This window comes from Caretta caretta, chromosome 1, assembly GCF_965140235.1.
Source record: "Caretta caretta isolate rCarCar2 chromosome 1, rCarCar1.hap1, whole genome shotgun sequence".
In the NCBI taxonomy this organism is placed as follows: Eukaryota; Metazoa; Chordata; order Testudines; family Cheloniidae; genus Caretta; species Caretta caretta.
The window spans coordinates 81,422,724-81,450,606 of NC_134206.1; the positions used below are offsets into that span (position 1 = coordinate 81,422,724).

General features: G+C 39.1%; 1 protein-coding gene and 1 long non-coding RNA gene across 16 annotated transcripts in view; one reads left to right on the forward strand and one right to left on the reverse strand.

Moving 5' to 3' along the window:
- The window catches only part of LOC142072444 (uncharacterized), a 37,945-nt gene extending 18,427 nt beyond the window's left edge, over positions 1 to 19,518 (forward strand). The window contains exons 2-4 of the long non-coding RNA XR_012668787.1: positions 14,248 to 14,324; positions 18,828 to 18,958; positions 19,414 to 19,518. This is a non-coding gene — a long non-coding RNA (uncharacterized LOC142072444). The remainder of the gene's footprint in view (positions 1 to 14,247; positions 14,325 to 18,827; positions 18,959 to 19,413) is intronic.
- Positions 4,548 to 27,883, reverse strand: part of MYCBP2 (MYC binding protein 2) — a 420,373-nt gene continuing 397,037 nt past the window's right edge. For all 15 annotated transcript variants that reach the window (XM_048852688.2, XM_048852718.2, XM_075129126.1 and 12 more), the window contains 11 exons: positions 25,332 to 25,451; positions 21,716 to 21,817; positions 19,552 to 19,680; positions 16,876 to 17,008; positions 14,462 to 14,565; positions 13,632 to 13,820; positions 12,802 to 12,909; positions 8,743 to 8,952; positions 6,929 to 7,036; positions 6,558 to 6,723; positions 4,548 to 5,350 (listed from right to left, as the gene is read on the reverse strand). In XM_048852688.2, coding sequence (XP_048708645.1) covers positions 5,235 to 5,350; positions 6,558 to 6,723; positions 6,929 to 7,036; positions 8,743 to 8,952; positions 12,802 to 12,909; positions 13,632 to 13,820; positions 14,462 to 14,565; positions 16,876 to 17,008; positions 19,552 to 19,680; positions 21,716 to 21,817; positions 25,332 to 25,451 — 1,485 coding nt within the window. In that variant the 3' untranslated portion in view covers positions 4,548 to 5,234. The remainder of the gene's footprint in view (positions 5,351 to 6,557; positions 6,724 to 6,928; positions 7,037 to 8,742; positions 8,953 to 12,801; positions 12,910 to 13,631; positions 13,821 to 14,461; positions 14,566 to 16,875; positions 17,009 to 19,551; positions 19,681 to 21,715; positions 21,818 to 25,331; positions 25,452 to 27,883) is intronic.

The following is a 27,883-nucleotide window of genomic DNA, read 5'->3' on the forward strand; positions in this document are numbered from 1 at the left end:
ATGCGCTGGGAGGAGACCGGAAGGCCCTTCATCTGGTCTGCCACAGCTATGAACAGCTGGGTTGTCTTCCTAAAAGGTTTTGTTTGTTCAATGTAAAAGGCGAGGGCCCTACGAATGTCTAGGGAGTGCAGCTGTTGGTCCTGTCAAGAAGCATGCGGCTTCGGATAGAAGACGGAGGAAGATGTCTTGGTTGACATGGAAGGCAGACACCACCTTAGGAAGGAAGGCAGGGTGTGGTGGCAGCTGTACCTTGTCCTTATGGAACACCGTAGACGGTGGTTCCGACGTGAAGGCTCTAAGCTCGGACACGCCTCACTGAGGTGATAGCTACAAGGAAGGCTGTCTTTCAGGAAAGGTACAGGAGCGAGCAGGTGGCCATTAGCTCCAACGGGGCACCCATGAGTCTGGATAGACCAGGTTGAGGACCCACATAGGGGCTAGATGCCGAATTTGCGGGTACAGGTGTTCCAATCCCTCAAAGAACCTGCTGACCATGGGATTGGAGAAGACCAAGCACCCATTGTCGCCCAGGTGTACTTTGATGGATGAAACTGCCAGGCCCTGCTGTTTCAAGGACAAGAGGTAGTCCAAGATGGCAGGTACTGACGCCTGCAGGGGGGCAGTATTGCTCGGGGCGCACCAGCAGAAAATACGCTTCCACTTGGCTAAATATGTGGACCTGGTATTACAGACGTTCAGTTCCACAAGTTTTTGATTTTTGTCTTGATAAAGCATGGGATAAATTTTGCAAACTCCAAATTTTTCATGGGACAGAAATTCTGTTTCCTGGCCAGCTTTATTAATAACACTTGTTACCACAGTTAACTGTGTTTTACCCTTGCTAGCAGCCTAGGATGACATTTCTTCCTTTAGCCAGTTTGGCAGGTTGTTTTTTTGCAGTGTAAGCAGCCTCCCAACCATACCCCACTAACAATGACTGTTATCAGTTTGTTCCATGGGGCCATGTCACGGATCTGTGTGTGGAGTGCATCACTTCACATGCTGCTGCACCACCTCTGTTCGTGCCCTGGCAGGCACTCTGTATTCACTGCTGTTGCACTTGTTTTATAAGTAGGATTGAGAGGAAAAAAAATCCTCCGGCAATAGATTTTCAATCACTTACATTGGTGGAAGCAAGGCTGTACACTGACATAATAAGGTCAACATAAACTTCCTTACGTCGACTTAACTCTGTAGTGTAGACCAAGCCTTAGTTACAATGACCCTGGACTGATTATTGGACTTATTTTTTGTTGCCATTTTTGCTAGCAAATCCCCTGCAGAGGAGGAGGATTCTAGTGGAGCTTTCTAAATACATAAATGACCATTATGAAAATTTTGATGAAGTAGCGGTTCAGTGAAAAAAGCACATAAAACAAATGATTCAGCTATACACTGTATTTTGTAAGTCTCTACTCATTTTAGGCTGGGCAGCATACATTATGCCAAGCAGCAAGCATAAATAGAAGGGTCAAAAAAGTAAACAGTGATTAGAGTGCATATAACTCACCTGCTTTATTGTCTGGCAGTTTCATAGGATCCAATTGTAACTGAAGTAGTTACAGCCACCAGCAGTAAAAAACAACAAAATATGCTTTTTGACAGTGAATTCTTATCCATTGATCTATTGACTATTCTCTTCCATCGGCAAACAGAATTAAACCTAAGTCTATTTCTAATGCTCATTACTGGAAGAAACATACACCAATCTAATCTTGCTTAATACTGTATGGTGAAGTAAAGAAATTTGTAGAGGGCTTTGCAGAATGTTGTTGCTTATTTTTTGTCTTAGTGTATCCATGATTTTTTATCTAAGATTGAATGTTAAAAGTTATATACAAATAAATTGCTGTTCATTGCCAGTCATCCATTCCTTCTTCTCTTCCTTTTCCCAGTTCTCCCATGTTGTCTAAATTCTTCAAGGATCTCTGCCTTCTCTCCCACTTCCTTTTGCACTGGGTCTGTGCTGCTTGATTCTTGATGCCATGATCACTGTGTCAACACCATGGCCATTGCTCAACTTCCTCCAAACTGTTGTTTCTACTGTTTCTGTGCCTTAGAGTGATGCTCTCTGTTGATCTGCTCAAGGGCTTCAGGTACATCAGGGAGCTGTGTCTCCCTACTTCATGTTGTATCTTTTCAGTCTTTTCCCCAGATTTCAGACACTGGAATACACTGGTTTGCTTGTTTTAGATTCAGCCACAAGACCAATTGCGCACAGCCTGACCACTTCAGATTGTGATTTTATCGGAACTCAAAACTAAACAAGGTAGTCTGATCAGAACCAGGATGTGTGATCTCCAGGGAAACCCCAGGGTGCTACTGTTTAGAGCACAATGGGGACTTTCTGCCCATGGTAAAGCACAGGATTGTGAGTCAGAAGACCTAGGTTCTCTTCCCATCTTTTTCACAGACTGAGAGACTTCAAGCAACTCACTTAGGCTTTGGTCCCTCAGTTTCCTCATTTATAATATGAGGAAAAGTAAAATTCATGTACCTCAGGACAGGAGTAGTGTGAAATTTAATTCATTAATATTTTTAAAGTGTTTTGGAGACCCGCAGGTGGAAAGCACTTGATAAATGCAGGTACATCATTTAGTAAGTGACACTCTTACCTGAGTCATTACTGAACCAATACTTTCACACAGTGTTTTCAAGATAGGATTAGCAAATGAGCATTGAAGTGACTCCATCTGTTATTTGTCAATCAACTTGTCTAGTACCTGAAGATTATTAGATTTAAGGGGCTTTTATGATCTGAATGCATTTAGCAAGCAAAGCTAAAAAGACATTTAAAATGCATAGTATCACCTACAAAAAATCTAGAAATTATTAATAATTTAGCTTTACCTGCAGTTATTTAGATTTTACTGAACACAGAAAGCAAAGACATTATGTACTAGAAAATGCAACATGTAGCAAGTATTCATCAGTGTAGATTAGGTGACAGTTAGAAACCGCCATAATAAAGCTACCTCAATTTACAGATGAAGTTTCCTCTTTTTTATTGGGAGTGATATTAAAACAATCTATTTCCAAAGGACTTACTTGTTCCTCTCCTTAATTATGTCTGTGCTTTGCCAGTCAAGATCTACAATAAAGCTGTGCTGCTTCTTTAAAAATGTTGATAACCACCATACCGTGGGCCTAAATCGATCATCATACTTTATTTTGCCCACTCATGTGGTCCTTCACATTGCTGTTAAAACACAGTCTGTGATGAGAGTTAACAAGTATGTTAGTAAAACAGGTCTATGTGATTAGCAGTCTAAATTTTGAAAAGATCCAATTATTTTTTACAACAGCTTTTCTATTCATTGTTTGTAATACATTTCTGAAAGCTTGAGAACATGAGGAGGTCAAAAAGGGCTGCAGAGTTCCTGGCATCTAGGGGACTTGAGCCAACGTTAGCAATGTGGGATAGTCTGATGTGGCGGGGTATCATGCTGAGAAAGGTGGATCAGCACTTGACTCTTGGTGCTGGTCCCAGCTTTGGTGCTTGAAACACCTGAGAAGGTGGTCCCAACTGCTTTTCCTCATCTACCTGTTGAAACCAACCAGATTTCACTGGCCCATTAGAGCAGAGGCCAACTGCCCTGAGATGGTAGGCACCTCTGTAGTATAGGTCAGCGCTGCACATTTGGACCAGGTTCTGGATCACGAGGGAAGATCCTCTTGCTCAAAGCCTGAAGCCAAATTCATGCATTGTTCAGTTGGTGAAAATAGTCAGGCGGCTGTCGGTATCACATCAGGTCTGTCTGAAGAAGGATCAGCAGGTTGGGAATATGCTGGAGATATGGCCTTTCCCAAGGCAGAAAAGTTACTTTGTGTGACCCTCCACACTGCGCCTCAGTCTGTCACATGGGCAGAATTTTAACCCTAAAGATTTTACCTCAGCCATACAGTGGGAAAGCAGTCCTTGTGCTAATCAGTCATCTGACAGGTCAAAATCTATCTAAAAACTGCCAAAAGGACAACTACTCTCCCGCCCGCAACCACTATGAGAATTATTAATTTTCTAATTTTCTAACATTTTAAAAATAAGTTGCTGTGGACACTGCTGAATTGTGAGACACTTCCACAGGCACTAAGAAGGAACAGGTGCAGTTGGTGCGGCATTCCCTTATCTGCCCACAGGTAGGGAAACTGAGAGGATGCATGTACAGCCCCAATGGACAGCACTGACCAAACTTATTTGGACTCATGGCTTGAGTCCATACATACTAGAAAAGGGTATCTGCAGAGCTTTAAAATTAAAAGAAAATACTCACCAATTAAAAATTAGTCTTCCAGGATATTACCATGAAGCCTTCAGGAACTGCTTATCGACCTGTTCATCAATTCAAATATAATACTTCATGTGAAGTCTAATAAGATTACCCACTTTTCTTAAAGGATGTTCAAGCAAACTTTTTCTATCTAATAAGTAGTGACCAACAGTTTACTAGCTGGTTTTGAATTTTCTTCTTTAAAAAACAAATACATTTTATTTGTGAAATGAAATGATTTGGTTTTGAGCCATTCTAAAATAAAGTCTTACACATTCCTTAGACTTTCACTGTATAAAAATGTACAGTGGTTTTATTGACATGTACATTCCATTATGTTTACAGCTGCAAGATATGAGGCACACTCAGTATTGCACTTCATTAAAATTTCAGGCTCAAACATAACCCAGAAGTTTAAATGAAACTGCTGTTGTAATTCAGTAATTCTTATACAGGACAAACATTGATATTCTTTATATACAGCGTGATACTTGTTACATTTATGCCTTCCTAACACAATTTTTTTTTAACAGTCTAGGAAATAAACGAGAATATTCCTCTTTCCCTCCCCCACCCATGATGCAGTTACAATTGTACAGGATTACAAAAAGTCAGTATACAATAATCCGTTTTTTCTTTCTTCATCTGAAAACCAGCATCATTCATAGTCCACAGACACAGAGATCCTTTAATAGCAATTATTTATTTGTAAATGTCCAATGCTTCATAGCCAATGACTGTAATGGCCACATGCAAACATCTCACAATTTTTGATGTCTTGGTTCAAAAAATGTCAATTTCTCACAGCATGGTACATGGTATTTGGCATCCTTCTTGCACTGTAAATTGTTCCTTTTACCTGGGTTATGAAATGGTCCCATCCTCATCCTGACTGGACTTTATATTCTGTTTAGGACACTTGTGGGATGAGGACAACTGTTTTGCTCTGGTAAAAAAAATTCTAGTCTAAAAAGTGTGAGCATTTCTGCAAACCCCACATCCCAGAGCAAATTCCTCACCAGTGGGTGGATGAACAACATGAAGTGGACACTCTGTTCCTTCAAGTTGTTTGCCTTTGGGACCTGCAATCAGTGTAAAGGGAAAAAGTCATTTTCAAAACTTCCAAATCTTATTTAAATAAAACTGTACAAGTATTGAAAAACACAGTATTAAATAGAGAAATCAGTTTGTTTGAATTTACAGGACACCAATAAAAAAGATTTGGGAAAAATGCAGTGGGTATAGGAAAAAGTAGTAACGGGCCACTTTCACATGACCAGCTTCTATCAGGCATTTAAAAATTAGAACTTTTACAGGATGAAAAGTGAGTAATTGTGAGCAGTTTGACTAAGCCTAACAAAAAGGGCCAGAACTGTTGGCTTCTACAAGATTTACAACTTCAGGTAAAGGATTAAACACAAATTTGAAGAAAAACCCCAGACTATTAGACTACTATCTAGTCATATTAAACCAAATTAATTACGGAAAATTTACAGTCAAAATTTTATTGAAAGAAAATTAAAATTTCTTTAAATGGATCTTCAATACAGTGAAAAAAGTTTCAGCCCAATATGAAACAAGAACCTTTACATCTGAATAACATATACTTGTTAAACGAAATTTCACCTGAAGAACAATTCAGGAGTTAGGCCAACAATTACTTCTCTGGTGTATAAGTGAAACATTAAGCAATGTAGTAAAAGTATATATTGCCTTTTCTCCTCAAATTATCTAAGTAATCTTCTAACACTACATTAAAACAATATGTGAAAGCTATAAGGAGCACATGAAACATAATATTAAAATTCACAATTCTGGTGAGACCATCGGATCAGTGGCACACAATGATGCCAGGAACTAAGGGATTAGCACAGTTCAAAGTGCTTTCCTTTATAGTTGCAGGATAAGTATTCAGGTCTGGCTACACCATTTCATGTTTGGAAGTTTGTTTATTTTATCTCTTTGGTCCACGTGGTAGCATGCAACTCCAGTAGTGTGTGGAGGCAATTTGCTGAAGACAGGAAGTTTCAAAGTATCTAATGATGTATTGTTTTTACTGTGATAATAGCATTGCCCATTTTGGAAACCAATATTTCCAGAAAGAAATGAATCACAGAACAAAATAATCCATCCCTTGAAGATTATCTAAAATGCTGAACTTAAGACGTCACATGATTAATTTTGCTATATTTCTAAAAATTAGCAAGCTCAATTGTAATAGAATAACTGTCTGACTAAATAATTTTCTGGTCATTTAGATTGCTAAAACTGTTCTGTAAAAAACATTACCTGCAGGACAATGTGGAAGTTCTTCCTTAGTGATGCTTGTCATTCTTTGGAAATCATCGTGGCAAGCATTGCAAAAATGCGTTGTCCCAAAGCAGAAAAACACAGCTACTGAGCAGCAGTACCGACATTTGTACTCTAAGAAATCTGTACCATGTTTGGGACACATCTGCATAGAAAGAAAACAAAAAAGTGCTGTTAACATTAGAAACCAAACTGTAACATTTAAGCAACATATTTACACATTTGAAACATCTGTCAAAAATTGAACAAATATGTATATTTTACTACAAATAAATCTAATTGCTGTATAGCTCAGATAACTGTATTTAAAAATCTTTAAAAGAAAACAAGTTCAAAACTAGTCTGCTTACCTGTGCCCTTGAAACATCAGAGCATGCACCACAAATAAGCTCTCTTGGATCATAATCATCTCCTTGTCCAGCCTCAGCATCACAACGAGCTTCACCACCAAAGTATGCCTAAATGGGGGACACAAATGACTGAAGATTAAAACTGAAGAGATTGGGGACAAACAGTTTATATTCCTGTTACCAAATTCATACGCATGGAGAAGATGATAAAGGCTGTTAGTACAATCTCTTTATGATGTTCTATACGTTTAAACCTTTAAAAAATAATCTTTTCCCCCCATGACCGTCAAAATGGCCCAAAATTATCCAGCAATCCAACATATGCCATATACATGTCTTTAATATGTGCAAAAGACTGCACGGTTTGGATCATGGGATGATTTTTTGGCCATCTATGAGTGCATATCAAGAAGGTGGGGGCAGGGTTGGTGCTGCTGAAGTGATGCTGAAGCTGAAGGGAAGCTTCTCCCTCCCTTCTACTTTTCCACCTGCCAGCACAGTACTCCGATTCAGGGGAGGGGAAAATCCTGCCCCAACGGGTTGTGAAGCTGGCTTGAAGTGCCACTCCCTCTGCCTTGAGCCAAGTCCTAAATGGGCAAGGTAGCAGAGAAACTGCTCTCCAATTGGGTGGAGAGCAGCAGAGTGGGCAAAGGCAGCAGAAGTGAGGAGTAGGGAATGAACTGCTCCTTCCTTCCCATGCTCTGGGTCCTGGTGGCCAAGGCATTTTGCTGCTCTGAGTTTTTGGTTTTATGGCACAAGGCACACTGGGCAGCCATAAAACACACACTAAGTAGGGCTGCCTACTCTGTGGAATTTCCTCATATACTTAAGCGTTTTCAGACACTGCTATGGATTCGTGGGTGGAAACCCCATCTTATTAGCTGCCCTTTCCCCATTTCCCAACCTCCAGGGGAAAGACAGCTAATCAGAGCTACTGGATATACAGAATTATAGGGCTCTTAACACAGCAGCTGCTTCCTGCTATCTCTGCACTGCCTGAAATGCACCCTCTTCCTGCCTAGGGGGATGATATTTCCCCCCAGTTTCCCCCCCCCCAAAAAAAAATCTGGAAAGAGATAAGGAAAGGAGTCTCCAGGCCACTATCCAGGAAGGAAAACCCTTTTGGAACCCCAACCCTGCAGACCAGAGAGAGGAGACTTCTAAAGGGTGTGCTCAGGTGTTAAACGTTAGGCATTTGAGTGAGGGAGGGTTCAGGAATTAAATAAAATCACAGGTGTCGGTAGCCTGAGGTTAACTAAATGACAGATCGGGGGTGAATACTAAAATACTGAAGTGGAGTCAATACAGAGGGGATGCATGTGTGGGAGAGAGTTCAGAATGAAATATGAGCGTGTACAGCATGTTGGAAAGAAAGCATGATGTGTAATGGGAGCAGAAGTGATGGAGGGAGGGGGAGAGGCAGAAGAAGAAAATACCTTTATTGGGAGGGGAGCCAAAAGCTAAATTGGTTGAGAGTCGCAATAGGGGAGTGAGCATTGACTAACTGTGGGAGATGGGAACAGAACGGAACAGGGTGGATGGCCAGAGGAGTTTTCTAACAAAATAGGATGTCCACATTTTTTTGAGATGGCACCATCCTCTGTTCATATAAGGTGTCTGATTTCTGAACCACTCTCTCTCTCTACTGTCGGTTTCACAGGGCCAGCGGTGTGTCTTTTTCTATGTTCTTTTTTAGTGCTTTTTGGATTTTACAGTGCAGTGCAGCTTTTCCAATTTTCATACACCATACACAAAGAAGTGACTTTTTGGCAACATTACATCAATTTCATCTGAGAAAGTGCTAGCGGTCATACCTTTTTGCATTTGTAGCAAACATAATAAGCATATCTGTTCATTGCATAGCTAGCTGGGTCATTATAAAATCTAACGCCAGGTGTTGTGATGGCCTCACTCTTGTGCAATCCTTCATACTCCAACCTCATTAGAGCTTTCCTCCTCACGTCGTCATAGAGTTCTTTGATTGGATCAAGCAAGTCCTTTAATACTGTATGATTAATTTTGTTCTAAAATAAAGAACAATTGATAAGAAACTTGGAACACTAATACTTTCATTATAACAGAAGTATTTATTTATATCGTGATAGTGCCAAAAGGCTCCATTGTGCTGGATGCTGATCAATCATAGAAAAGAATACGGAATATATATTTCAAGGAGGGATGCCTACACTAGATGCTTATTCTTTTCAGCTAATGCACTCATGGTAAACAGGAATACCCTTTTACGCTCAAATTTTTGAAACTCAGATCCGTAAGCTTGAGGGCTGGTCTAGCTTACGTTGGGCTGTAGCAGCCACAGGGGACTAAAAAACACAGCAGAGGATCAGCGCAGCATAGGAGTACCCCAGTCATACACCATTTCTCTATCCATGCTCCCTTTTCCCTTCTTCATCAGCAACAAGGAGGGTGTATGACATAAGAGCCCCTATATTGGATCCATGCCACTGGAAGATCACCCCGTCACAAGCTCCTATCATGACTGCCAATATAGAAGTCCAGCACGGTGGAGTTGCTAAAGGCCGATCAATTCAACGTACTTATATTCTAATATGCCCTCTTTTCTGGCAGTGATGGCAATCTCCCTCTTTTAGTAGAGAATGTAAAGGGAGCTTTTGGCAGCTTCATAAAGATGACTGAGTCCTATGCACATGTGGTATTGAAAGACAGGTTAAAAAGGCATCTTGCTAATGGTGGAGCTACCCCAGTCCTGCTGTTTGAGATAATTTAGGCTAAACTGAGGGAAGCACGGAGTGTAGAGACTTAAAGTCTTCACTTATTTTGCAGTGCTACATTGAATCCAACTCTTGAATTATTACAAATTTTAAGTATATAGAAGTATATTATACAAACATCTAAGTATATAAAAATAATTAAAAAGGACTACAATTCTACATTATTTTCACTTTTTATGAGAAACCATGTTTGTAGGCATATTATGCAAGGAAATTTTAAAAAAGGACCCTCCCATACCCACAATTTACAGTTTTTTCCTTTCAGCTATGTTGGAAAGGCTGGGTTATTCATCTTGTAGTAACTTGAGTTCCTTGAGATGTGTAGTGCAGGGGATCTCCAGTTGTGCATGTGCTCCCGGCAGAGCAGAGATTTTCCCTGAGCAATGTCTGTCTGGTCTACACATGTGCCCCTGCTCTCCTCGTTCTCATACTCTGCACTGAGTGGATAAAGGGACTGCTGGACCACCACCATTTTAATTTCTTCTCTGCTGCCAATTCCCAGTAGGGGGAAATCAGACAGAGGGTAAGGAGCACTACACACAGGGACAACGCCCCTAAAAGGAGTCAAGTTACTAGAAAGTGAGTAATGCATCCTTCTTCTTCGAATCATTGTCCCTATGTGTAATGCACTTCAGATGATTCAGAAGCAATACCTCTATTGAGGAGGTGGGTGTCTGGAGTCCTGTGACACAACGATTGCAGAAATGCCCTGCCCAAAGAGGCATCAGAAGCAGCTGCTTACACCCGTGCAGTGTCTAGCCATAGCGTGTACAGAGCTCCAAGTTGCTGCTTTGCAGATGTCAGAAGTGGGACATCTGTAAGGAAAGCTGCCACTGTTGTCTGAGCTCTCATTTTGTGTGATCTCACACTTCCTTCAAGAGGAACAATGTTCAGTTCATAGCAGAGAAGGATGCACCCAGAGATTCATTTGGACAGCCTCGGGGGGAGGGGAAAGAAGAGGGGAAGAGAATGGCCTCTTGTTCATTTGTTCTGCAAATGATATAAAGAGTCTCGGAAACTTTTTAAATGATTTTGTCCTCTAGATAAAAAGTAAGAGCCCTACATATGTCCAGTGAGTGCCACATTTCTTCCATGCTAGAGTGAGGATTAGGGATACTTTGGTTGATAAAGTCAGACACCAACTTCAAGACAAGTTTTGGATGCAGTCTCATGTATACCTCTTTCTTGTGGAAAACTGTGTAAGGATGATCAGCCTTGAGCGTCCCTAGCTCTCTAACCCTTTTGGCCAACATGATAGCAGTCAAGAACGCTACTTTCACAGAGACATAGAAGAGAGCAGCCTGCCGTACACTCAAACAGTGAGTTTGTTAGCATTGATAAAACCAGGTTCAAGTCTCAGGCTCGTACAGGTTTTGCCACTGGAGGGAACACTCTAATCAGACCCTTTAGGAAACAGGATACGACTGGGTAAGACAATACAGAGTAGGTATCTGGCAGATGAAATTTGCTGGTGACTGGCAGGTGTATCCTGAGAGAAGTAAGAGATAGTTGTGTGGATTTTAAGGTAAAGAGCTACGTCCAGCACATCCGGAATCTTTGCTCATAAAGGGGAAATTCCTTTTTCTTTGCAACAAAACATAAACCTGTTCCACTTAGTCTCATACCATTTCCCAGTAGAATCCTTTCTACAACTGTTCAGGATGGCCTGGACTTCAGTTGAGCAGAACTATTCTAATTCTGACATCCACCTAAATAGCAAGCCCTATCGTGAAATATGGCTGGGTTGGAGTGTTAAGTCCTTCCCTCAGCCAGCGTTAAGAGGTGTCACATCAGAGTAACAGATATAGACAATTGTAATAGAATGGGGTACCAGACCTGGCAGGTGCTATAGGAATGGTTTGCGCCATGTCTGGTCTGATTTTCCTCAATACCAATGGAAATAAGGGAATGGGGGGGGGGGGGGGAGGTAAAACTCAGGACTCCCGGCCACTGTATGAGAGGAGCACACCCCACACAGCTTTGTATGGAGGTCATCATCCTCTGGAACTGGTGCAGTTCTGACTCATGTTGAGTGGAGAAATGTCTGCTTAGGGAGTCCACCAGGGTGTTTTGGATTCCTGGCAAATGGACTGCAGTCAGAGTAATCTGCATGGAAATGCACCAGTTCCAGAGGGTGATGGCCTCCACGCAAAGCTGTGAGGAGTGTGCTCCTTCCTGCTTGCTGATGGAACAGACTGCCATCATGTTGTCTGATAACACCTGGATTGACTGGAATTGCTCACAGGACAGCCTGCTTGCTCTCAATTCATACACTCTAATGACAGCATAGATTCCTGAGGAAACTGTGCCCTAGAAGGGTTTGTGGCACTTGATGCAGCTTTTAAAGGCTGGGAATCCTTGGTATACTCTCCCTCAACCGCTGGAGAACTAGGATTGGGAGGGGGAAAGAGGGGAGAGTTGAGAAATCTCTGCCCATCCTAGATGGAGGATTCCAAGAATTAAGGAACCAAACCCCTAAAAACTATAATATATTTCAACTTTTTACAGAGAAGCTGAAGAAGTTAGAACAAATACTGAAGCTCTGTCCTAGACCATGAACAGTAAGAGTGAATTAAACTGGTGATGGTCCAATATGCCCTATTTATTCCTTTGATGCGGAGTATAAGGAGATGTGGGGCACATACCTGAGGGACACTGCTAGGGAAAAATCTCTGCTCCTGGGTGCATGTAACCTAAAGGGCAGTACAGAGAGGGACAAGCACTCAAAGAAGAACTGAGGGCTTGTCTACACAGGTGCTTAGTGCACGGCTAACTAGGATGTGAGCAAACAGCTCACTAGCCTGCTGTGCACTAAAACTGGTCATGTGGGCCCTGCTGCCGTGTACTAAAAATTCCATAGTGTGCTTTGGCATACAGCTGTTTGAAATGGAAGTATGTCAAAGCACACTACAGGACTTGAGGTGTACAGCAGTAGGATTTACACCGTCACTTAGCGTGTGGCAAGCTAGTGCATTGTAGATTTACCGCCTGCTGCATACTAAGTCTCTGCATAGACAAGCTCTGGGAATGAAAATAAGCAATATCTAATGTCCATCATAAGTAACATTAAAGTAAGCACTTGTAGATACTCTGTGCTACATATAGTAAGCACATCATCCTTACCTTGCAAATAGGACAAGACATAAACCCAAAAGTTATCCTGGGCCCAAGCCACCTGTTTTCTAGTACTCGACGACAGCACTGCAAGTGGAATACATGACTGCAGTCCAACTTTAAGAAAAAAGAAAGATGTATGAGTAACAACTGTACTGTAAATTCAAAAGTTTCAATAGCTACTGTAATGAGACACCATTATATTTGAGTTTTTGATTTTAACTAACAGAGGTGTCAAATTGCAAATTCATTTATTAATTTAAAATCTTAACATCAGAAAAGCCTTTCCACCCATGAAAAGAAAGAATATTAATGGCCTTTAAAATCAGTTACAAAACAAAATTTGCATAACACTAACCACTGGACATATGAAATCATCCAAAGTGACCAAGTTAGCATACTAACTACAGTAAAATCTTGAGACATAAATGTACACTATCTACAAGATCTATGCATATGCCCTTTTTTTGAATATGCTACAAGTTACATGTATAAGAAATGGGAACAATTTTAATATGATCTGTCCCTTGCATACAAAGAGTGGTACATAAGGAAGAAAAGGGTGGTGATTTAAAACTCTTAAAAATACTTCTATGTGAGGTGGATTTTCAGTTACAAACACAATGCTCAAAATAGAGGAAATGTACACATCGAATGATCCTATCTGCATTCTCAAACAGTAGAGAGAGCAGTAGTGCTAGACACACAATGTGATCCTCTGCTCACTGACAGTACGTACTCTGAAACCTTTAAAAATGCATCCCTTCAAAAGAAATTGTAAACTCTTAAAAATTTAACAAAGTTGTATAGAATTCATTTATTAAATAGCAAAGGCAAACCTGGATAGCTGGTGCTGCTGAAAGTGCTTCAGTAAAACAAATCATGCACATGTCATCAGCATCTTGTTTAAGAGTTGTGGCGTTCTTATCACAACCATGCAGGCACGGCAAACAGTGCTCTTCATTCTTAACACCTCCACATGGATGACCACAAGGATGAGTCTTGCTACAAGCTATCTTAGCATACTCCTATTAAAAAGGAATTCTTAAATTAACATTTTTTCTAATCAAAGAACCATTTTGTACACTGTAATATATTTATTCTGTTGCTTCTTGAAGTAGTCTTACTACTTGCAATGAAAACTCAGGTTAGGGAGCAGTGACAGTAATTGTCTAAGTATAATACAGACATCAGTATAGTTAGGAATACATCTTGAGTTCTAGGACTTTGAAGTGAAACAGATGTTTTAATTTGCTTTTGCTATGTGACACCTAAATAGCAGAACCCTAATGAAACTTTATTTTAAGAAAAAATATTTTTGATCAGACGCATTACAGAACCTGAAACTGTTTTTCTCTGTTCTTCCGGTGTACATATTTTGTGCATTTGTTAGCAGTTTTTATATGGTTAGATTCATGGCTTACCCTGTGTAATCAGTCACTTTCCCGTTCACAGTAACAGAGGTGAGAAGAAACATTTAAAAAAATAAGAAAAATGGGAACAGAAGAAGACCACACAAATTGGCAGGGAGAGTAAGTATTATTCACAATTCAAAATTATTTGGATGACAGGACCTAAAATTTAGCTTTTATCTTGTATGGCTGGTTGTAGACTCAACTATATATTAATATTTCATCTTCATGAGATAAAGTGAGGTATGTATAGATACCTGGCAATCTGCATCAGAACAGACACTGCCTACTGCTGATAACTCTGTTCCACTCCTACAACCACAGAAACGACATGCTTCAGAGCTGCTGGTGGTTGGTTTACCTACACCCACAAAACAAACAAAAAAATCAGAATTTACCAAAATGAAGTGTTTATCAACCAACACACTAATAATAGCCTTAACTATCTCATGAAAAAAGCAGGAAAAAAGTAAATACTAAGGAAATTAAATGAATCTAGACTAAATTGCTTCATGCATGGGCTAGCAGAACTCTATGCTCATGGGATTTTCGCCAGTAACCACAGAATCACATCTCTAAAGACCACTAAACACAACACAAGGATATGAAAAATACTGCAAATTTTTGGCAGAAAAAGCTTACAGAAATACATTAATATTGTTATTTATGTGATAATAGCTAAAAAAAGTGTACCAGCCACCTTATATACATGTAAAAAAGATGGTTTCTTGTCTTGACGACTTTACAATTTAAGACAAATTACAGCCAAAGTGGAGAGAGGAAAGCTTTGTTTTTTTTAAAAATTACCTCATGTGAACATTTTATTTACTTCATCTCATGCCTAGCTAGAACTGCCTTGATTACAAAAATTATTAATCCTAGTTTAATTCACTCTTATTTGGAATTTCAACTCATTTATTTTCTTTCTTACATTACTAGATGTTTTGTATTCTTATGAAATGCATATCAAGATATTTCCCCTTCACAAGGGGAGTTTGTCAAGTATTTGTCACGTCAATTACATGAAAAAGAAAGCAGGAAATCTTCCAAGTTCTGCTTAATTTATAAATATTTGCATTCCCAAAGCTTAAACTAGGATATTGGGAACTACATTTTACAAGCAATATCAGTTTCATCTCTAAAGATCACCAAACATAATGAAAGGAGCAGCATTCCTTAAGGAGGGATGGGGGAAATGGAAAAACATGATATATATTTTTTTCTTTGTTTTACTAAATCTAATGAAAGATAAAGTACTTCTAATTCTTGGGAGCCCCCGCTCCAACCTCATGCTATCAAAGTTAAAATTGAGCTGTTCAGCGTATCACTCAAGGGTAAGATAATAGACCAGGGGTCGGCAACCTTTCAGAAGTCTTCATTGATTCACTCTAATTTAAGTTTTTGCATGCCAGTAATACATTTTAACATTTTTAGAAGGTCTCTTTCTATAAGTCTTTAATATATAACTAAACTATTGTTGAATGTAAAATAAATAAGGTTTTTAAAATGTTTAAAAAGCTTCATTTAAAATTAAATTAAAATGCAGAGCCCCCCGGACCAGTGGCCAGGACCCGGGCAGTGTGAGTGAAACTGAAAAATCAGCTCGCGTGCCACCTTTGGCACACATGCCATAGGTTGCCTACCCCTGTAATAGAGCATCTTTCCTATTAATTTGTGACCATAAGAGGAGTATTTGGAAGCAGGCAGACACACAGTTGGCTTCTCTTATTATTATAGTGTTGCACAGAGGCCAACATATCTGAACATTCTGATCACTGTGAAAAGGGCTGTAATTAAGGGCTATGGGATGGCTGTATTTTTACCACCCAAATGCTCTGTAGATGTAACACAATACTTGGAATGTAATGACTATCCAAATGCCAAGCTGGACACTGTCCATAGCTAAACATTGTTGTGGTCTTTTCTTTCTAGTAGTAGTCATCACAATACTATGTCTAAAGATACTTTAGAAGTGTTTATATTTTAGGGCAATGGAAAAAGTTTGTTTTTGGAGAAATTGGCATTTACATCGTTCAAGGGTATTGAAACTATTATTTATATAATTTTTTCTAATTACCCAGTTCAATTTTGTTCTTGATAGATTAGGTTCTTTTCTATATGGTGTGCCCACCTTCCTCAAAAGAAAATAAAAGCATTTTATAAATCATTCAAATGTAAGTACAGGTGACAATTATTTACGGGCTACTGCTCTCAATTTGTAGTACTCCCTTTGATGGAAGTGGGAGTTGCACGAGTGGATAAAGAGCGGTAGTATCAACTCAAGAATGCCACATTTAAAAACTTCTAGCATTTCAAAGAGCTAAATATCCAGTTATTATTATTATTGTTTACTTTACTGTAGCACCTAGGAGCCCTAATCTTGATCCCATTGTGTCAGGCACTGTACATAAACAGAACAAAAACATAGCCCTAAAGAGCTTACAACATTTCTGAACTCAAGCATCCACTTGGTGTTGCAAAGCAGCACCATCATGCTACCGCCAAGGCAATAAGTAATTTGCCAGGATTCAGTGTTTTCTGTTAAATAATACAAATAATAAAGCATTAATGTAAAGATTCAGAGAGTCACATTTCTAGAAACTGATCTTTTGGAGAAGCTTAAAAAAAAGTAATCAGGATGAGTAAGGAACAAGAAATATCTGATTTTTACCTGTCTGTTCTCTAAACTCCACCATAGCCTTCATAGTTTTAGAGTCTGCTAGTGCCATGAGCCAGAAAAGTTTGGTCCTACCACAGCCTTCATGAAGATCAACTTTGATAGCTTCTTCCTCTTCTTTGAATACCTATCAGTTTAACCATATGGGTATTAAATAGTACTCTTACAAAAAGCTGAGTCAGTAACCAATTATAAGAAACTTTAGTTTTGGTATCACCTGTAAGTTTACATTTTTTGTTGCAATACTCATGGTGTTATGGAGTCTGTATTGCAAGTTTTAAAAATACGACTTTTATACATTCTGTAATTTGTATGCATGCAAAGAGTGGGATGATATGATGATTTGGAACACACTCTGAAGGGTAAAAGCTGGATTAGCCAAAGAGTCAACAAAGAAAACAAGAATACTGAAAAGCAATGCAGCTATGCTAAGAACCAGAATGATGTGAAGACTCTCAGTGAAAGCTTTAAACTTCAGGAGGACTTAAGTTACCCTACAACCTCTTGTGTAAAGTAAAATTGTTTACATCTAAAAAAATCAGCGTAGGTTTATAAAAGGTAGGCTCTAGTATGGCAAAAAATATGTTGAAAACTGTTCTGTCTTAAGGTTTCTTATAATGTCCACCACTGTAGTAACTAAACACTTCCCAGGTAAATTACAGTTAGATAGCAAGATCCCAAAAGGACTTCATGCAGTCTTCTGGTTTTCTGCCTTTCCTGGTTAGGAAGGCTCTGCTTGAATTGATTTTACATATACTATTGTAATGAAAGTGAGAGAGGCTTCCTGTGTGTATATATAAGATCTCTCGCTATCACAGAATACATATTGTTCCTGTTTGCAACAGAAGTAGAAAAATGTTATTTTTGAGTACAGAATTTTTTTTAACTTTTGCCTTTTTGTTAAAAAAAGTATTCCCATGTTTGCCCTATTCACCATGACCATCTGTAACCTACTAAAATTGACCATGACAAATTATTATTTGTTAAAACTGACTATGAGAGTGATATAAAGTAAATATTTCAAAATAATCCCTGCCTTAAGAGTCTCCAGTCTAGAACAAAAGTAAACCGTAGGCACTGATTTAAAAATATTTTAGTTTTCCAGTTGTGGGGGCTCATGGAAAAAAAAGCCAAAATTTCCAAATCCAGGTGGTCCAAAATTAGGTTCTTAAATCCATAGTTAAGTAAATAAATTAAAGTGAGCAACTCTACTTCCATTATACTTCAGTGGGACTCTAAAGATCAGGACACTTTTATTAGTGCCAAAACAAGAGTTTAGGAACCAAATTCTGAAAATGCTGGAATATGTCTTGGAGAAGGATATGCAGAAGATGGTGAAAATGACTGGGAGGTTGTTTCTTTCATGCAGAAGGCATGAAAGACAGCAGTGGGTGAATGAAAAATGAGGTGTTGAGCTGCCAATATAAACAGAGAGAAGGGAGAGAGGTGGAACACGAAAGATCTTAGATCCACAATGTAGAGGCCAGAGTGCAGTTCTTCAGGGATTTGAAGATGAGAATTAGAAATTTAAACATGAATTTAGATGTAACGTGGTCTGACTGGCAGGCATTTTGGACGAATTGGAAGAGAAGCAATATGGCATCAAGGAAGACAGGAGGTAGTGATTAGTTGCCATGGAAGGAGCTGACATGGGTACAGAAAGTAGGGTTAATTTTTGAAATGAAGATAGATATGACATGATTTATTGACACCATAGGTATGTGGAGAGAAGGAAAAGGAATCAAAGGTGACATCAACATTGCAAGCCTGAAAAACAGGAAGAAGGTGATGTCAACAGCAGTGGAAAAAGGAGATCAAAGGGAGGGAACAGAAAGAAAAAGAAGGAACAATATTTTGGCCATGTGAAACGTGAACTGGCCAGGCAAGATAAGTCAGACAGATATGCCGAAGATCAGGGGATACAATGAGAAAAATTTTTTTTTAAGGTTGTCGGTGAAGCAGTATGAATATTACAGCACACTTGCATCTGAAGAAAAGGTGCTTGAAAGAAGGGGATGAGGGCAGAGGAAATGGTGTTCACAAATCAGGATGGGATGGAGAGATTTGTGGTGAACAGGTGAGTAGCCTTTGAGTGAGTAACTGGGGTAAAGGAAAAAAGGAAATAGGGCAAGGGGCATGGAAATGAGGAATGGGGGAAAAAAGGGAGCTATAACAAACTCATGAAAAGTATGTAAGGCCCTAAATTGAGAGGGAAAGAATTGAGGAGCAGAAAGGGCTTAAAGAGGGTGTCAAAGAGGGAAAACGATTAATTGTGTTCATAGATATGGACACCATGTGAAAGGAGAAGTAAAGATAACATTTCTGAGGGAGTAATGGATGGATTTTTAGTTAAGGAAGTCTGAATTCAATGATGTTAGAATAGGAAAGAAGGAAACAGATGGGGATTATGAGCCAGGGTTGAGGGATTAGGGGCTGACATTACAGTCCTATTCATAAGAACATTCTTTAAGGACAAGAAAATCAAGTAGAATCAAATGCGAAATTAAATGCAAAGTTATCTATTCCTTTCAGAAAGCACAGAGAACAGTTTGCAGATCTATTGCTCACTGCCACTAACGGTTTTCTAATCTAATTTATCAATGGAACAATCCCCGCACCCAAGAAAAGCTACTGAAATGCACACTACTTGGTGAGTTTTATTTACTCTACCTGTCTCTGATGAGTTTTCGTTCGCCGATGGAGATGAAGGAATCTGTCGCAGTCTGTACACAAATTCCCACAGACATTACATAAAATGATTGCAGCGGTTTCACCATCATCATGGTTATCGCACATTGGCTGAATAAAGAAGAAAAATAGTGGAATAATTCCCTATACATTAAATCTGCTTCCCTCAACTCCCCTCTCCCTGTGGGCTTCCCAAAAAAGGAAAATTAAAACAGGACAATTTGAACTTGTTTTAGACTATAAATTGTCAGCTTTGAAATGATCAATATCTAAGAACAGTTATGTCTGGCAGAAATGTAAGAAACAAATGTACAATAATGCCTCTAAACCCAGATTTGCTTTGTTTTATGAAAATTAGCTCATATTCATCACTAAAATGTCTGGGAATCTGTTTTAAAAAAGTGAGACAAAAGTCTTGCTGTGCTAACTGACATGTTACTCAAATTTTGGGAGCATGCTACACTTGATAGAAAAAAATTATGGAAACTGATGAGGGGGAACCCTCAAAGATCCATCAAAATGGCAAGATATCTACCTTTAACTCCCCTGATATGATATGTTGTCTTTTCTGTCAAGATAAATAATCAAGGCGGAGGTTATTCCACAGTACAGTGTGAACAAATTCCATGGCAACAAACCCTAAATTCCACTGTAACATTAATTTATTCTACAGCTATAACACACTATCCACTTCCATCTCTACTGCAACACAAACACATCCTCCTTCCAGCTAGGTATGCAAGGGAGTGGGGAACTTGAAACAGGCTTCAGCAGCTCTTCTCCCTGACTGCTGCACTAGTTCTTCATCTGCCTAGCTCACAAGCCTACTCTTCTGACTTCCCCTACTTCCTAGCTGCTAGATGGATTCCAGCTCTGGCTCCCCACGCCCTGTTGTCTGTCTCCATTGAACAATGCAAATAGCCTGCACTGTAATCCAGTTAACTTCCCCTTGGGGGAAAACAGGGGTGAAGAGACAACTGCAGTCAGGTTCTGGGAAGGCAGAAAGCAATCCTTTTTGTGTCCTTGAACAAAATGTTTGTGCGGTGTCCACATTAACATTTAACCTTACAAATAACCTTAAGTGACGACCAGTTAATCCCTCCTGCTGAAGCTGTTCCATTTTGTATAATATACTTAAATAGTCATTAGAACAAGGACTTGAACTTGGGCCTCCCACCTCCCACGTGAGTGCCCTAATCACCAGGCTATAGGGTCATTCTCACACTCTCTCTGACTCCCAGTAACTATTCAGATATTTTATACAAAGTGGAACAGCTTTAACAGGACAGAAAGAAACCCACCTTAGATTACCCTATTCCCCAGTGGTTAGGGCACTAATCTGGGAGTGGGGAGACCCAAATTCAATTCCTGCTCCATTATCTATTTAATTATTTATACAAAGTGGAACAGCTTCAACAGAAGATACTAAGAGAGACCCCCACAGAATACACTGAGCTAAAAGTTATAAGGGGGAACACCATCACTTCTCCCTCCTTCTCTTTTGTGACTCTGGCCCTTAAAAATGCACAGAAACAAAAATGTTTCAGGTTGAACAAAACATTCTGTTCAACCTGAAATGGACATTTTCCCCACTTTTTTGATTGGCCAAACATTTGAAGAAGTTCAGATGTGGCTCAAACCAGCAAACTGAAATATCATTCACTCAGCTCTAACAATACGTCGTGATTATTACCAGCAAAGAGTAGGTCAAGGGTAGGTGTCTTCACCAACATCCTCGCCAGTGAAGACTGGTGCAAAAAAATCTTTTAATGTTTTAGCAATGTCCTTATCCTCCTTAATTGCTCCCTTTAATCATTGGTGGGCCAATCGAACCACCAGTTCTCTTGAAGGCTTTTCTATTTCTGATCTATTTAAAGAATGTATTTGTTTTTCAACTTTTGCTATTTGATCTTACATATTGGCTGCCATATTATATGTTCCTTTTTACTGGATATATCCTTGGGTTGGATTTTCCTTTTTCTGAGCATTGTCTGGCTAGTATAACCTCTTGAGGAAATCTGAGAATGTTTGTTCTACATATCATGTGCTACTGTAATCTTTGTCATTGTTACTGCTTGTTTGAAAAGTAAATTCAATACAATCCAAGTTTAAAAGAGAAAAAAAATTCTTGAATTCAAAGTCTTACCATCTGTTTTTGCTGTCCATCCTTTCCCATCCATCTTCCAGAAGACAGTCTATCTACATGGTCCTGATCAAGCACACACAGGGATGCTAGGGCTAACCAGAGCTGTTGAAAGAGAGGGTTGTATTATAGAAATATTCCAGGTAGACACAAAAGACTAAAATAAATGCAATTCTCATGGTTAGGAATAAACACAATTTTCAACTGCCTTCTTTTCAGGTCAAGCCACTTAGTATAGATTCTTCTAAAACACCACATAAAGAAGAGAGTCAGGGACGTGAATAAAAGTTACTGACTTTTAGGTGCAAATCTCGGGACTAACCCATCTCTTTCCAGTTTCCCTGCCTTAAAATTATATTAACATATTAGTTAACTATACAACTGAGAGGCAGAGAAGGAAAACCACTCATAGTAGGTTGTAGAGAAACATGATAGATAAAGCACAACTACTGCCAAACTGAACAAGCGTTGTCAATACACTTAAGGAATAATACAGAAATAAATACAGAATGTCAGTATACACTGCTGATAAAGAATACCAATAGAAAAAACAAGCTAAAGTTACAGCAGGAATTCACAGAACAGCTGGGTGGTCTGTGTGAATTGTCCTAACCAAGAGAAATACCATTTGCTGATAAAAAGTTGTTTTCTATGACTGATTCGAGTTACTTCACACCTTAATGTATCTAAGTGGCAGCCCCAAAAGTTAGCGAGGGTGTCAAACAGGCAGAATGCTCTGAGAATTCTGGGCTCCTAACACTGTTTGCTTTGTTCACCTGAATCTTACATGTAATTTTGTGTAATAGGGCTGGAGATGGCAAATGTGGGATGACCTTTCATTTGGAGATAAAATGGCATCTTTCGGACTGCTGGTGAATCACTTATCAAGATTCCTGGGAAACAGCATTGCCCTAATGAGGTTCATTTTTTAATCCACTGCATTTTACTTTTGGAGCCAGGAACTATAACTTTGCTTTATCATCTTTCAATTTACAGATTTTATTGAGCTCTTGTCAGGAGAAGAAATCTGCTGTTTGGAGCTACTCTAAGTCCTGACTGACGTATGAGGGTGATGGCATTATCTTTTCCATGATAGGGGACTAGGACCCAGTGACATTCAAAATGCAGAGAACAGATGAGGACGGAGATGGAAAAGGGAATTAGCTTAACATTTTAAAATAGACCTTGATGGCAAAATACCTGCAGCTGCTGGGTACCTCCCTCTTCACACAACTATTCTATGAGGAGGAGTAGAAATGCCACCACTACAGCCAAAAATATTTGACTAGGGCTCTGAGACCAATCCTCAACTGAGAGCACTAAATCCTCCCTCCACTGTTTAGTCAAAAAGTCTAAAATACTTTTGGCACATGAACTAAGATGATGACGCTACCTCAACCCTGAAAGGTGGGGCTGGAAGAAGTTTTAAAAGATGTCACTTAGCAGTACTTACTACTTAATCTAACTTTTTTATTTTTAAGTGAGAGGAGCAACCCTGGAAGCCACATCATGGGGCCAGGTTTCAATAGAAGATTTTAGTTTTATTTATTTTTAAAATGAAAGAGGACTATGGGAAGAAGAAAAGGCTCAGAAACATAGTATGTCCCAGGGTGAAGTTAAACAAAGACAAAGCTTGGTTTATCTCTTCCAGAGGCCTTTTGCTGCTGAGTAGTGCTCTTCACAGCCTAAAAATATGGAGATTTGTGGCCTATGAATATTAGGAACCTGAGATCAACATAAAATAATAGTTTGGAGTGTTGAAAGCCCAAGGGACAGAGTAAATGCAGTTCCTCTATCCAAGAGTAGCATTTTTTCTGCTGAAAGTCTCACAAACCAAGCTTCTGAGATTAGTTTAACTGAAGGCAAACATTTCTAGAAAGGAAAAATGAAAGGAAGATGGTAACTCTTGTTCATTCTGTGGAGGATGCTTAGAGCTGCTCCAAGAAAATTCTTCAATTTGACGAATGTGTTATATTTCTTTCATACAGAAGAAAATTGAAATATGTGGACTATCTTGAATCAGAATACACAAAGATTACCCAAGAAGATATATGGAAAATCCTTTGAGGACTAAAATGTTGAATATTTTTACTACCAACAGTTTCACAAAATATTATTTTATGTAAATTATTTTAACATATCTGGTGTTGATGATAAAAGAAAATTATCTTCATATTCTGTATAAATATTTGGCATGCATTTTACATATTTACCATTTTATGTATTAAACACTTCCTAAGAAGTGTATTAAATACATCTGTGTTCATTTACACAGTTTTTAAAACAACAAAAAATAGTAACACTAAATTGAAAATGTCAGCATATGAGACCACCACCCTTTCACCAAAAGGACATACTTTCCTCATCAGATAAAAAGTCTGAATTAACAGAGGCCTTGCAATGTGCCCTGAAATAAACAAATGTAGGTGCTCTCAGACCAGTGAGTTTTTTAGGGCTCTCTGCATCCAGTTCCGGACATACAATTCTAGATACTGTCAAATGAGAGGGCCTTGACTAGATATCACAGTATGGCTTTGAAGATTTAACACGTAAAAGATTCTTTCCTTCCCTCTGTTTGTGAAATCCTCTTGGTGTCTTCCTGGTTCAGCAATATCTCAGTGTGCATCATTTGGTGACATAAAATATCATGGATTACCATGAGACTCAAGTATCTATAATGTTGCAATCTTCAGTGAACCAGAACCAGAATATTTCAGAGTTGGAAAAAAAAATTTAAAAAGGGTTTTGCACATCTATTTAACTTTATTACATATCTAACTTCTTGGGCTTACAAATCTCGGAGGCAAATGCATTCCTATGAAAGAAATTTTAAATATTAGGCATTTTCAACATCATGTAAAATTTACCAAGTTCTCTTCCAACCAGAAATTTTTAAATTATTATTTTCCTTGAACAATGGGAAATATTTCAACAGTTAGCAAATAGACCTTTGTATGTTTATTTTTCACTGCATGAATGCCAAGTGGAATAGTATTATTCCTTCACACCGTAGGAACACACACAACTTAAAAATTAAATATTACGTGCTCTATGATTTCATACGAAATATGAAATATCATTTGCTGATATCGGGTTTTTGAGGTCTTCTATCCATGTTGCAGAGAAAATACAGAATCTTCAACTTTGTTCAATGCAGATAAATAAATGAAGGAGAAACTCATTTAAAACTGTATTTAAAATTTAAGTTTAAATGTTCATTGTTACTGATCTTTTAAAGAAGTTTTGCTGTTTACCTTTATTAAAAACTGTACATACGTTAGTGTGACATAAACCATACTGTTTGCACATAATTAGTTATAAATTAGAGCTTCAAAACGGAGGTACACAGTACCTCAAAACTGTTACATACAAAATAATACACATGTAAAGGCTCTGCCAACCACCACCCTGTACAGAGTAGGCAGGATACATATCACAGGACATATCCCCAGCATAACATACAGAGCAGGACTTAGCAATTGTAATTTCTGTTCCCTGTATGCAAAATTTACTACTGTGAGGACACATGGAACCAAACATTATGCTAACCTGTGGGAGTGCCATTAGATAGGATGTTGCTGTTATCAAATGTGTGCAACAAACTGACCAAAGTCCTTACCCTGGTTGTTGCAATGCATCGCACTGGTGATCTGTATTCATCTTCCATTTTGGTCAGAGCAATGATGGTTTCAGCAATAGCATTTTTTGTCACACGGGACCAAGCTTCAGACAGGTGACCCTGTTAAAGAGGGAACTGTAGATAACTTTTCTAAAACTCATTAACATATTACTATTTTCCTCATTAAAGTATCAAATAGAAATGAAACTGCAATTAAACTCAACAGGAAGCTAGAAATAAGGGAATTTAAAGTACAGTGGTCACAGTTAAAAAGTCAGCATTCTCCAGCAAATGCAACTCAGTTACCAGTTATTTCTTTTTCTAAGCATACAGAAAAATGGTTAGTCTCAGATACCTATGTGGTAATTATTGGTAAATGCCAACTTTGGCCTTGCTACACTTGCTGAGCATGTAGGGTACATGTAGCTCCATGCTGCAGTGAAAGGTGTTCAAACGCACATGGCAGTGAAAGGTTCCAGCAGAGGGAGGCAGAGGGGAAAGGCTCCCGCAGTGGCAAGGCTGCTGGAGCCTTTCCCTGCTTCCGGAGTGTTTCATTATGGTGGGGAAAGGCTCTGGCAGTCAGAGACTACGTGGCCAAAAACAGCAGTGTAGACATGAGAAGTACTGCTTGGGCTTGTAGAAAGCTGTGTATGGTATGTGCCCTAGGGTTCAGGCATATAAGACATTCTACTCCACCCACCTAAAGAGTAGCTTACTGTCTACAATATTTATTCCTGAGCTAGCTGGGCGTGCAGTGTCTGTATTCTACAGATCACCACAAATGTAGACCTACTCTTCGTGTAGTGCCTCCGCAGATTAAGTTCCTAAGGGTATCAGTGACATGAACTAAGAATCATCTAGAAAGCATGACAACTGGGGGAAGAGTGGATAACCCTCACTGATCTAAGAACTTGCTTTGGGAACATAGAAGGAACTGCGATAACATTCCATCTTAGCAATAAGAGAAAGGGAAAATATAATAGGAATACTTACCAGAGGGAAGGGAGGAAAATGTAGGATGCAGCAGCCAGTGTCAAATGATCACCTTAGGGCTGACTGCTGCTTTACTTGTCACTCATCCCTAAAGTTAATTATTTTCACTGACAGATTCCTCCTCTTGATCAAACATATAATGCCACAAAACATTCCTGTAACTCACACTGTACTGCACTCTCAACTCCGACCTCATAATTTCATTAGAAACATGTAACAACATGAATTTAAAGAGTAAACCATGTGAACAGCACAAACACACATGCATTTGCAGAGACTGGTGTTCAATGTTTGCATTACAGTGCAAGTTCAGTTTTAGGGACAACCCTCCAAGCCTGTCCCTTGAGGGCTGGGCAAAGGGCAACTTGTTTCAAGAGTCCAAGAAAGAGCAGGCCCCTCACACACAGCTCCCTCTCTGTCCAGCACAGCTGAAGGTGACAGACAGAGGAAGTGTATATATGAAAGCAATACATAAAACCACAATTATAAATACTCTTCAAAACTGTGTGTCCCATGTATAGGTGAAAGTAAAACAGCTGTGTCCTGTTACTAACATTTTAAAAATTGAAAATAATATTGATGTATAAAGTTATTTCATCAATGTTCTCAGATGTAATGTAGACATTTACAAATCCAGTGGCTTAAAACTGATGTACTTACTTTTCATTAACAGGGAAATGATGCATTTTTGTAAAATATAGTAGCTAACACACATTCTTCCCATCCTTAGGTACCCATTAACTAATAAAACAAATTCCATGCATTTCTATATTATAATTTATGTGCTGGAGGGGTCTGAAAAAAGGTGAAAATCTGCCTTGAAACAAATAGATTTTTGAGCTATCCTTAGGAAATAAAATAGTAATTCCACTAACCTCCTAAGCTCCGTTTTCAATACACCAGAAATGCGAATACATCAAACTTCCTCATCTGTAATTTACATTTCTTATTTCTCTCTAAACACCACAGACTGACCAGATAATTTTAACTATTTGTACAGTCAAAATGAAATCTGTAATGTAATCTTAACTATGGATCTGTAATCAGCTCAACTTCAATAAAAGGATTGACCTTATTCAGGAAAGTTCCATCAGTGACTAAATTGGTGTAGAGAAAAATGCTAAAAGTGATAAAGATTAATTCCCAATATTTTAAGGAAGTCAGATGATTAAAAGATATCCCCAGTTCTAGATGGAAGCCTGTCTGAAATACAACCCACACCTTGATGTGCAGGTGGCGGAGTCCCCCTTGGTGCCCTGGAGGTTGGTCTTGGCTGGCACTACCAGAATTGGAGAACTCCTGGACTACGAATGCAAGGATTGGGTGGATCCCATCATGCTTGGGCTGTCCCACCCCATGTGTCCCCATCGTGCTCCAGGAGGTGAGGGCAGCCTTCCCTTCTGCTTCTTTTGCTTTCCTCAAGCAGATCCTGTGGGAGGGTGCTCCCTGTCTACCTCCCCTCCATGTCCTCTGGAAGTTGTTATGAGGCCTCTGCCCAGCGAGCCTCCCTGGCCTCCCCTGACATGCCACGTGAGCTGGCTGCAAGGTATCCAGCTGGT